Raw genomic sequence first — 12,262 nt, 5'->3', positions numbered from 1 at the left:
CATGCTTTCTAGAGTTATATATTGGCATGTTTAGTGATATTAAAGTTGTAGTGAACAGTTCTGAATTTAATTTCTTCTTTTCTCAGATATGTGTCACAAAGATGTCTACACGGAACTGCCAGGGAATGGACTCAGTGATCAAACCCCTGGACACAATTCCTGAGGATAAAAAAGTCAGAGTTCAGAGGACACAGAGCACTTTTGACCCATTTGAGAAACCAGCTAATCAAGTAAAGAGGGTGCATTCTGAGAACAATGCTTGCATTAACTTTAAGACCTCCTCCACTGGCAAAGAATCACCTAAAGTTAGGCGGCACTCCAGCCCCAGCTCGGTAAGTGCAGTCTTTTTGTTTATCACTGGGTAAACAGAAGGAATAGCCCTCTTATGATAGCATGCTGTGCTGGAAGACAGCAGGAAACTTTATCAGTGCCTTATTATGCATTCTCTCCCAGGGTGGCTGAATGTTTTGAAAGAGAAAGAGCAAACTATATATGGACTCCTTATTTATAAGCACTAAGCAAGCAAATGAATGAAATGATTCAACTTATTTTTGGAAAAATCATTTTTCCCCCTTAATTGTTTCTAGTTAGAGGAATTTATAATTAAAAGTCTTTTGTATTTCAAACCCTTGGAGAGGGTATTGAACTTTACTGTGTAGGCAGTAAGGATAGTTTTGAAATTAGCAAATTCACAAGGAATTTCATTGCAAAATAAACATCAAAATTTGTTCACTTGTGTTAATCCAGTTTTTTTTGGGGGGGGTAGTCCACCAGTCTTTCTCATGTGACTTCCGTAAAATGACAAATTGAAGTTCTTTTCCAGGACAAAGCCCTGTACTGAATGGAAAATGCTGGAGTAGAAATCTGTGTAGGGTAGATTCAATAGGACCAAAGGAAAGAGAATGTCCAGAAAGAAGTGTTAGAGGGAAACAGACTTTAGATATAACTAGTGATTTACAAGTTAGAAAGGAACACACCAAGAGAGAATATTCTCTGTTATATTTCTATTCTCAAATACATTTTTTTCCTATTTTTTGGCTTAAATTAATATACATTATTTACAATTGTATGATAATGTAAATTTTGGTCATAGGGAAACCACAAGTGTGCTATGAATAAATTTCCTTCCTTGCACAACTTCTTGATTTTCTTAGTTGTCATTGTCTACTTTTCCTTTGTTCAAATTAACATAATTTTAAACACAATTTGAGGCCTGCAACTATATGACAAAAGTGTAAAATGTCTCCAAAACAAATCAGATAATCTATCAGTTTGTCTCCCCCACTGAGATTGCCCTGGCAGTTCTTCATAGTCCTAATTTAATATAGATTGGTTAATCTCTAATCCTATAGTCATAAGGCGTCCTTTTCTGAGAATTTTTTCCTCCTTTTTTAGTGTTAAATACCCATTCTCTGGGTTACATGTCTTACTTGTTCTTGGTTTATTTCATTGTTTTAAAGTATATCCTCCAGTAGCTTCTTGAGAAAGGGTGATGGGGGGATTTGCCATATGACTATGTTTTTATCTGTGATTGATTACTTGATTAATAATCTGGCCGAGTATGTGATTCTAGTTTAGAAAATAATTTTTTCTTAGACTTTTGAATACCTTATTTTATTGTTTTCTAGGTGCCTAGATTGTATTGAAATCCCTAGACTATTCTGGTTTCCCAATTCATCCTTTATCTGCTTTTTTGTTTGTGGAACTTTCTAGGACTTTCTTTTCATCTCTGGTGACATCCTTTTTCTTGGTATCGATGGGTGTTTTCAATTTTTGAGTTAATTTCTTTCAGTTTCAACAAGTTTTCTTATATGTTTATTTAATTTTTTTAATCTTCTCTCTCTTTTAAGATAACACTTTTATTAGTTGGATGTTGACATTATTGGATGATCTTCTAGTTAACCTTATCTTTTCCCTATTATTTTAAATCTTTTTTTTTCCTACCTTCTGGGTTTTTTTAACTTTTAATTTTTAACCCTTCAATTACATTTTTAATTATACTAATATTTATTTCCATGAACTCTTTCTTATTCTTTGAATGCTCTTTTAAAAAGTATCCTGTTCTATTTCAATGAATAACATATCACTTCATATGTTTCTGAGGATACAAAATGTAGCTTGGGGAATTTTTTTTCCTTTTACATATTCTCCGAATTATTTCTGGATTTCCTTTGAGTTTCTTGTTTCTGTTTATTTGTTTTGGTCTCTGCCTTACCTTTTGAGATTTTTGGTGGGTCTATGTCATGCCTCTTGGAGATAAACTGTTGGCTGTCAGTTTGTATTATGAGTAATGTACTCAGAAGTTGATTGGAAGCTCTGTGCCTGGGTGGCTTGTCAGTTGGTTGGCTTCAGCATAGGGACTCTTGGTGAAGACCTAGTCGTCTTATTTAAGTACTCTCAAATGTCGCTATCTCTTGATCTTGTTTTCATTACTGGGTGTTTCTCACAAAATGGACTTACCCAATTTATTTTTTTTAGGACATATATACCTAGCTGTCACTATTCTGAGATGATCAAGAAGGGACTGAGGACCCTTCAGTTCTCTATGCAGACTTTCTCATGATTTTTTTTTCTTTCATTCAGTATGACTCTTCAATCTGATATCCACTCTGCCTGGTATCCAAGCCCCAGTTGAATTCTCTGATTCAACCTCTTCAGATAATAAATCTCTGGCGGGACTAGGAAGGGATGGGGGCTGGCCGAGGGAGACTAGGGGCAAAGACCTCCACCTTAAATTCACTCCAACTAATCATATCATTTGTAGCCCCAACTTGAACTTCAGCTTCCAGTTTGTGAGTATTTTTGGGATTCTGAAGTATGAATTGACTTATTTCTTACTGGCTTATGCCTTGGATCATGTAGGTATCAAGGTTTTTTTTTTCCCCCCCCACTCATCCTAGGCAATGTGACCTCTCAACCATTTGTGTCCTGTCTTTACATTTTTATTTCTATCTCGTCTCTAGTGTTCTCTTTACTCATTTTGATAGCCCTTATGGGTTTTAATTTTACTATTGTTTTAGTATGAATTGGTAAGGGGGAGAGATAAATACATGTGTTCAAGCCATCAAGTTTTACTGGAAATTTTCACTGTTTCTCTATTGTATTTTTAAATTTCTTTAGATCCTCTTGGGCTTACTCTTTCCTGGTTCACCCTGGGATGACTTTTTTAAATATATATATAAGGTCATTTATATTACTTTGTGTGGGAACTGCTTTGCTTTCTTTTTATTTTAGGAATTTTTGCTCCAATTCAATGTGCCCTGGAAAAATGTCTTTTCTCTTACCTTATCGAACTGGAAATGGCTTCGTTTTCTCTTTTAGCAGGATGCTATAATATCCTGTTTTTTTCTGAGTCCTTTCTGTTTGCTGCCCTTTTAAAAAATATATTTTTTCTTTCTTTAAAATTATACTTTAAGTTCTGGGGTACATGTGCAGAACGTGCAGGTTTGTTACATAGGTATACACTTGCCATGGTGGATTGCTGCACTCATCAACCTGTCATCTACATTAGATATTTCTCCTAATGCTATCCCTCCCCTAGCCCTGGTGTATGATGTTCCCCTCTCTGTGTCCATGTGTTCTCATTGTTTAACTCCCACTTATGAGTGAGAACATGTGGTGTTTGGTTTTCTGTTCTTCTGTTAGTTTGCTGAGAATGATGGTTTCCAGCTTCATCCATGTCCGTGCAAAGGACATGAACTCATCCTTTTTTATGGCTGCATAGTATTCCATGGTGTATATGTGCCACATTTTCTTAATTCCGTCTATCATTGATGGGCATTTGGGTTGGTTTCAAGTCTTTGCTATTGTGAACTGTGCTGCAGTAAACATACATGTGCATGTGTCTTTATAGCAGAATGATTTACAATCCTTTGGGTATATACCCAGTAATGGGATTGCTGGGTCAAATGGTGTTTCTAGTTCTAGATCCTTGAGGAATCGCCACACTGTCTTCCACAATGGTTGAACTAATTTACACTTCCATCAACAGTGTAAAAGCATTCCTATTTCTTCACAGCCTTTCCAGCATCTTTTGTTTCCTGATGTTTTAATGATCACCATTCTAACTGGCGTGAGATGGTATCTCATTGTGGTTTTGATTTGCATTTCTGTACTGACCAGTGATGATGAGCTTTTTTAAATATGTTTGTTGGCTGCATAAATGTCTTCTTTTGAAAATTGTCTGTTCATATTCTTTGCCTACTTTTTGATGTTGTTTTCTTTTTTCTCTTGTAAATTTGTTTAAGTTCTTTGTAGATTCTGGATATTAGCCCTTTGTCAGATGGATAGATTTTAAAAATTTTCTCCCATGCTAGAGTTTGCCTGTTCACTCTGATGATAGTTTCTTTTGCTGTGCAGGAGCTCTTTAGTTTAATTAGATCCCATTTGTCAATTTTGGCTTTTGTTGCCGTTACTTTTGGTGTTTTAGTCATGAAGTCTTTGCCCATGCCTACGTCCTGAATGGTATTGCCTAGGTTTTCTTCTAGGGTTTTTATGGTTTTAGGTCTTATGTTTAAGTCTGTAATCCATCTTGAGTTAATTTTGTATAAGGTGTAAGCAAGGGATCCAGTTTTGGCTTTCTACATATGGCTAGCCAGTTTTCCCAACACTATTTATTAAATAGGGAATCCTTTTCCTATTGCTTTGTTTTTGTCAGGTTTGTCAGAGATCAGATGGTTGTAGATGTGTGGTGTTGTTTCTCAGGTCTCTGTTCTGTTCATTGGTCTATATATCTGTTTTTGTACCAGTACCATGCTGTTTTTGTTACTGTAGCCTTGTAGTATAGTTTGAAGTCAGGTAGTGTGGTGCCTCCAACTTTGTTCTTTTTGTTTAGGATTGTCTTGGCTATGCAGGCTCCATATGAAATTTAAAGTAGTTTTTTTCCAGTTCTGTGAAGAAAGTCAATGGTAGCTTGATGGGGATAGCATTGAATCTATAAATTACTTTAGGCAGTATGGCCATTTTCATGATATTGATTCTTCATATCCATGACCATGGAATGTTTTTCCATTTGTTTTTGTCCTCTAATTTCTTTCCGTAGTGGTTTGTAGTTCTCCTTGAAGAGGTCCTTCATATCCCTTGTAAGTTGGATTCCTAGGTATTTTATTCTCTTAGTAGCAATTGTGAATGGGAGTTCACTCATGATTTGGCTCTCTGTTTGTCTGTTATTGGTGTATAGGAATGCTTGTGATTTTTGCACATTGATTTTGTATCCTGAGACTTTGCTGAAGTTGCTTATCAGCTTAAGGAGATTTTGGGCTGAGATGATGGGGTTTTCTAAATATATAGTCATGTCTCTGCAAACAGAGACAATTTGACTTCCTCTTTTCCTAATTGAATACACTTTATTTCTTTCTCTTGCCTGATTGCCCTGGCCAGAACTTCCAATACTATGTTGAATAGGAATGGTGAGAGAGGGCATACTTGTCTTGTGCCGGTTTTCAAAGGGAATGCTTCCAGTTTTTGCTTATTCAGTATGATACTGGTTGTGGGTTTGTCATAAATAGCTCTTATTATTTTGAGAAACGTCCCATCAATACCTAGTTTCTTGAGAGTTTTTAGCATGAAGGGCTGTTGAATTTTGTCAAAGGCCCTTTGTGTATCTTTTGAGACAATCATGTGGTTTTTGTCTTTGGTTCTGTTTATGTGATGGATTATGTTTATTGATTTGCTTATGTTCAACCAACCTTGCATTCCAAGGATGAAGCCGACTTGATCGTGGTGGATAAGCTTTTTGATGTGCTGCTGGATTTGGTTTGCCAGTATTTTATTGAGAATTTTTGCATCCATGTTCATCAGGGATATTGGCTTGAAATTTTCTTATTTTGTTGGGTCTCTGCCAGGTTTTGGTATCAGGATGATGCTGGCCTCATAAAATGAGTTAGGGAGGATTCCCTCTTTTTCTGTTGTTTGGAATCATTTCAGAAGGAATGGTACCAGCTCCCCTTTGTACCTCTGGTAGAATTCGACTGTGAATCCTTCTGGTCCTGGACTTTTTTTGGTTGGTAGGCTATTAATTACTGCCTCAATTTCAGAACTTGTTATTGGTCTATTCAGGGATTCAACTTCTTCCTGGTTTAGTTTTAGGAAGGTGTATGTGTCCAGGAATTTATCCATTTCTTCTAGATTTTTTAGTTTATTTGCATAGAGGTATTTATAGTATTCTCTGATGGTAGTTTGTATTTCTGTGGGATTGGTGTTGATATCCCCTTAATCATTTTTTATTGTGTCTATTTGATTCTTCTCTGTTTTCTTCCTTATTAATCTGGCTAGAGGTCTATCTATTTTGTTGATCTTTCAAAAAACCAGCTTCTGTATTCACTGATGTTTTGAAGGGTTTTTCCTGTCTCTATATCTTTCAGTTCTGCTCTCATCTCAGTTATTTCTTGTCTTCTGCTAGCTTTTGAATGTGTTTGCTCTTGCTTCTCTAGTTCTTTTAATTTTGATGTTGGGGTGTCAATTTTAGATCTTTCCTGCTTTCTCTTGTGGGCATTTAGTGCTATAAATTTCCCTCTACACACTGCTTTAAATGTGTCCCAGAGATTCTGGTATGTTGTATCTTTGTTCTCGTTGGTTTCAAAGACCATCTTTATTTCTGCATTAATTTCGTTATTTACCCAGTAGTCATCAAGGAGCAGGTTGTTCTGTTTCCATGTACTTATGTGGTTTTGAGTGAGTTTCTTAATCCTGAGTTCTAATTTGATTGCACCATGGTCTGAGAGACTATTATGATTTCCATTCTTTTGCATTTGCTGAGGAGTGTTTTACTTCCAGTTATGTGGTCAATTTTAGTGTAAGTGTGATGTGGTGCTGAGAAAAATGTATATTCTGTTGATTTGGGGTGGAGAGTTCTGTAGATGTCTATTAGGTCTGTTTGGTCCAGAGCTGAGTTCAAGTCCTGGATATTTTTGTTAATTTTCTGTCTAATTGATCTGTCTAATATTAAAGTTTCCTACTATTATTGTTTGGGAGTCTAAGTCTCTTTGTAGGTCTCTAAGAACTCGCTTTGTGAATCAGGGTGCTCCTGTATTGGGTGCATATATATTTAGGATAGTTAACTCTTCTTGTTGCATTGATCCCTTTACCATTAGTAATGTCCTTCTTTGTCTCTTTTTAATTGTGTTGGTTTAAAGTCTGTTTTATGGAGTGCAACCCTTGCTTTTCTTGCTTTCCGTTTGGTTGGTAAATATTCCTCCATCCGTTTATTTTGAGTTTATGTGTGTCTTTGCACATGAGATGGGTCTCCTTAATACGGCACACTGGTGGGTCTTGACTCTTTATCCAATTTGCCAGTCTGTGTCTTTTAATTGGGGCATTTGACCTATTTGCATTTAAGGTTAATATTGTTAGGTGTGAATTCGATCCTGTTATTATGATGCTAGTTGGTTATTTTGCCCATTAGTTGATGCAGTTTCTTCATAGCGTTGATGGTCTTTACAATTTGGTATGTTTTTACAGTGGCTGGTACTGGTTGTTCCTTTCCATGTTTAGTGCTTCCTTCAGGAGCTCTTGTAAGGCAGGCCTGGTGGTGACAGTGTCTCTCAGCATTTGCTTGTCTCTAAAGGATTTTATTTCTCCTTCCCTTATGAAGCTTAGTTTAGCTGGATATGGCATTCTGGGTTGAAAACACTTTCCTTTGAGAATGTTGAATATTGGTCTCCAATCTCTTCTGGCTTGTAGGGTTTCTGCTGAGAGATCTGCTTTTAGTCTGATGGGCTTCTCTTTGTGGGTAACCTGAGCCTTCTCTCTGGCTGCTCTTAACATTTTTTCCTTCATTTCAACCTTGGTGAATCTGATGACTATGTGTCTTGGGGTTGCTCTTCTTGAGGAGTATCTTTGTGTTGGTCTCTGTATTTCCTGAATTTGAATGTTGTCCTGCCTTGCTAGGCTGGGGAAGTTCTCCTGGATGATATCCTGAAGAGTGTTTTCCAACTTGGTTCCATTCTCCCCGTCACTTTCAGGTACATCAATCAAATGTAGATTTTGTCTTTTCTCATAGTCCCGTATTTCTTGGAGGCTTTATTTGCTTCTTTTCACTCTTTTTTCTCTAATCTTATCTTCTCGTTTTATTTCATTGAGTTGATCTTCAATCTCTGATATCCTTTCTTCCCCTTGAGCGATTCAGCTATTGATACTTGTGCATGCTTCACAAAGTTCTTGTGCTATGTTTGTCAGCTCCATCAGGTCATTTATATTCTTCTCTAAACTGGTTATTCTAGTTAGCAGTTCGTCTAACCTTTTTTCAAGGTTCTTAGCTTCATTGCATTGGATTAGAACACGCTCCTTTAGCTCAGAGAAGTTTGTTATTACCCACTTCCTGAAGCCTACTTCTGTCAATTTGTCAAACTCATTCTCCGTCTGGTTTTGTTCCCTTGCTGGCGAGGAGTTGTGATCCTTTGTGGGAGAAGAGGTGTTCTGGTTTTTGTAATTTTCAGCCTTTTTGCGCTGGTTTCTCCCCATCTTCATGGATTTACCTACCTTTGGTCTTTGATGTTGGTGACCTTCGGATGGGGTCTCTGAGTGGACATCCTTTTTGTTGATGTTGATGCTATTTCTTTCTGTTTGTTGGTTTTCTTTCTAACAGTCAGGCGTCTCTGCTGCAGGTCTGCTGGAGTTTGCTGGAGGTCCAATCTAGACCCTGTTTGCCTGGGTATCACTAGCGGAGGCTGCACAACAGCAAAGATTGCTGCCTGTTCCTTCCTCTGGAAGATTCATCCCAGAGGGTCACCCACCAAATGCCAGCCAGAGTTATCCTGTATGAGTGTCCATCGGTCCCCACTGAGAGGTGTCTCCCAGTCAGGATACATGGGGTTCAGGGACCCACTTGAGGAGGCAGTCTGTCCCTTATCAGAGCTTGAACACTGCGCTGGGAGATCTGCTGCTCTCTTTAGAGCTGTCAGGCAGGGATGTTTAAGTTCTGCTGAAGCTGCGCCCACAGCCGCCCCTTTCCCCAGTTGCTCTGTCCCAGGGAGATGGGGATTTTATCTCTAAGTCCCTGACTTGGGGCCGCTGCCTTTCTTTCAGAAATGCCCTGCCCAGAGAGGAGGAATCTAGAGAAGGAGTCTGGCCACAGCGGCCCTTGGCCTGGCCTTGCTGAGCTACAGTGGGTTCTGCCCATTTCAACCTTTCCGGCGGCTTTGTTTACACTGTGAGGGTAAAACCACCTACTCAAACCTCAGCAAAGGCGATTCTCCCACCCCCACCTAGCTTAAGCATCCCAGGTCGACTTCAGACTGCTAAGCTGGCAGCGAGAATTTCAAGCCAGTGGATCTTAGCTTACTGGGCACCGTGGAGGTGGGACCTGCCGAGCCAGACCACTTGGCTCCCTGGCTTCAGCCCCCTTGGCTCCCTGGCTTCAGCCCCCTTTCCAGGGGAGTGAATGGTTCTGTCTCCCTGGCATTCCGGGTGCCACTGGGGTATGAAAAATAAACTGCTGTAGCTAGCTCAGTGTCTGCCCAAACGGCTGCCCAGTTTTGTGCTTGAAACCCAGGGCCCTGGTGGCCTAGGCACCAACAGGAATCTCCTGGTCTTCCGGTTGCGAACACTGTGGTAAAAGCACAGTATCTGGGCCACAGTGCACCGTTCCTCCTGGTACAGTCTCTCATGGCTTCCCTTGGCTGGGGGAGGGAAATCCCTTGACCCCTTGCGCTTCCTGGGCAAGGCGATGCCCTACCCAGCTTTGGCTAGCCCTCCGTGGGCTGCACCAACTGTCCAATCGGTCCCAGTGAGATGAACCGGGTACCTCAGTTGGAAATGCAGAAATCACCTGCCTTCCGGTTGATCTCGCTGGGAGCTGCAGATGGGAGCTGTTCCTATTTGGCCATCTTCCCAGCAAATCCTGTCTGCTGCCTTTTTGTTCTCTCCCCTGTTGTAATAAGAAGGGGTACTTTATTATTATTATTTTTTTTTGGTAGAAAGGCTAATTTCCACTGGATTCTGAATTGGGCAGAAAATGGAGACATTAACACTTTTTGCATAATGCCATTTTACATCCCCTGCAGCAGGGTAAAGGTTTGATCAGTTAATACCGTGGGAGGTATGGGAAAGCAAGGGAGCCTTATAGACACGGGTGTTATTTTTAACAATGCTTAGAGGATGTAACAATGGCTGATAAGCATCAAAGGAAGACCCTGTTTCCTTAAGGGTCACCATGATTTATGTCATACTTTTATTTTATCATTCTTTCTTTTAAAATATTAGTTATCTTTTATAGGCTCCAAGAGTAGAGCTGAAAAGGAAGGAAAACGTGATAGAAGTGTGGCATCACAGCCACTGTTTTAATGAGGAAAGCATTGTTTTTTGGAAATACTGTGGTAGAAACTATTTTAAAATACCATGCCTTCCCAGCCGTATACATCTATATGCTCTTCACATACAGGCCATTATATATTAGGAGACTTGACTGAAATCAAGGAACCAAGAATGCCTTGACCTCAGTGGCCGTCATGCTAATGTAACTGGCTGATTGTTTTTTTTCTTCAGATAGTGGCACTTTAAAATTCATGCAAAATATAAAGAATGGGATTTTATTTATAGTAGTATATTTTAAGAGGGTGTTTGACAGGTTTTTAAATTTGTTTCAGACGTATATTGAGTGCCCACTTTTCCTAGGACTAGTCCTTGTGTAGTGTTTAATACTGTCACTGGTATGACAAACCTTCCCTCCCCTATTCCTGTCACCTCCTCTAACCCAGCTGTGCTCCTCAGTAGCTGCAGTTCTTGGGAGTACTATGGGAGATTTCCTGTCTTGCTGGACCAATTTAGAAGGGATTTCATTGAGTTGTGCTGTCATAAGCTGATCTTAAAGAGGGCATATTTTCAGAAACTCATATTTAGGTTAAGGTCCTCTGTACATTCCACAAATTGCTCCAAATTTACCTCTTTTCATCACCATAAAAATCTATATCCCATGATAGGCAGGCCTAATCTGGGAGATGTGGGAGGAGGGTGCAAACCTGCAAATGAGAGTTTCACTTCAGTTTTTAGATACTTTTTCTTGAGGTGTGGTTGGTGTGTCATCTTGGCGTTACTTCCTCTTCTGGAGAGTGGAAAATTCCCAGATTAGAACCAAGCCCCCTTGACAGGTTGTTACCATGTGTGGTGTTTGGATCCATACCTCTGTGCAGCACCTAGATCTGTTTTTATAACCAAGTTACCTATCAGTGATGCATTACCTTAATGTGGCTGTAATAGGGCTATCAATGCTGGGTGATAAAGCTTGTTCTGGAGATCAAAGGCAAGAAAAAAATTAGCCCAGTCAGGTTTGACTTTAAATCCTTATTTAATGGAGTCACGTGGTTCTGATTGACTCCTTCCTCTCTCACCCTCATACCCACTCTCACAATTACAGTATAATGTGCTGGAGAAGTGATTCTTCATTGTGGTTTTCCTCAATTCAGGGGGTACTCAACAATCTTAAGCAAGGGATTATGTGTGAGGGTTAAAATCAATTTTCAATGAAGTCAGTATGAAGCTATGGACATTCTTACTGGATATCAGGGTATCATTACAGTGAACACTGAAGTATACTCATGAAGTTTATAAAAATTGCAGTTCAGACACCTATCCTTGCTTCTGCGAGTGGGGTTTTAATAGAAGACAGACCGAAGCATGTTTAATATTTTCTCCATGTGGGTGAGAGTTAGGACTCTGTGGGAATATTCCACCAGTGTAATAGTAACAAAGAAAATCATTCTCAATTCTGATCATCTTGGTTTGAATTCTAGTTCTGCCAGTAACTACAGGATTTTAGATGAGTTACTTTATTTTTCCAGTCTATAAATTATTCATGTTCAAATGGGGATAGTAACAGAACCAACCTCATGGTGGTATTATAGAGATTAAGTTTATGTAATACATATAAAATGATTAGCTTAAGGCCTGGTACATAATCACTTGATATTAGCTAGTTGTTGTTATTATTATTACACAGACAATGAACTAGAGCTGTCAAGGGTTAAGAACACCTTTATAGCAGGGTGACAAACATTGTTCAGCCGGAACATTATGTGCACTTTTCATTATCCATGTCAGTGTTCCCCTCCGCTGGCCCAGATAATTGACGGTTCTCTGTACTTTTATCTGGTTTTTAAAAAAAGTGTTAACATCGCCTCATTAAATTTCACATCTCTATGCAGTTAGTGTCTGTTAGAAATTGCTGATTAGCCCTCTGTATTTCCACGTCTCTAAAGTGGTATCTCAAGCCTACACTCTAAGTAGGGAAGCGATAAGCAGAGAATAGTTGTCCCATAAAGCTGTTTCT

General features: G+C 39.1%; 1 protein-coding gene across 7 annotated transcripts in view; it reads left to right on the top strand.

Moving 5' to 3' along the window:
* CDK14 (cyclin dependent kinase 14) overlaps window positions 1-12,262 on the top strand; it is a 592,881-nt gene that overhangs the window by 128,064 nt on the left and 452,555 nt on the right. For all 7 annotated transcript variants that reach the window (XM_054495986.2, XM_063667603.1, XM_054495990.2 and 4 more), the window contains one exon: window positions 87-332. In XM_054495986.2, coding sequence (XP_054351961.1) covers window positions 87-332 — 246 coding nt within the window. The remainder of the gene's footprint in view (window positions 1-86; window positions 333-12,262) is intronic.

Source organism: Pongo pygmaeus, chromosome 6 (assembly GCF_028885625.2).
Source record: "Pongo pygmaeus isolate AG05252 chromosome 6, NHGRI_mPonPyg2-v2.0_pri, whole genome shotgun sequence".
In the NCBI taxonomy this organism is placed as follows: Eukaryota; Metazoa; Chordata; class Mammalia; order Primates; family Hominidae; genus Pongo; species Pongo pygmaeus.
This window is presented reverse-complemented; position numbering and strand designations above follow the sequence as displayed.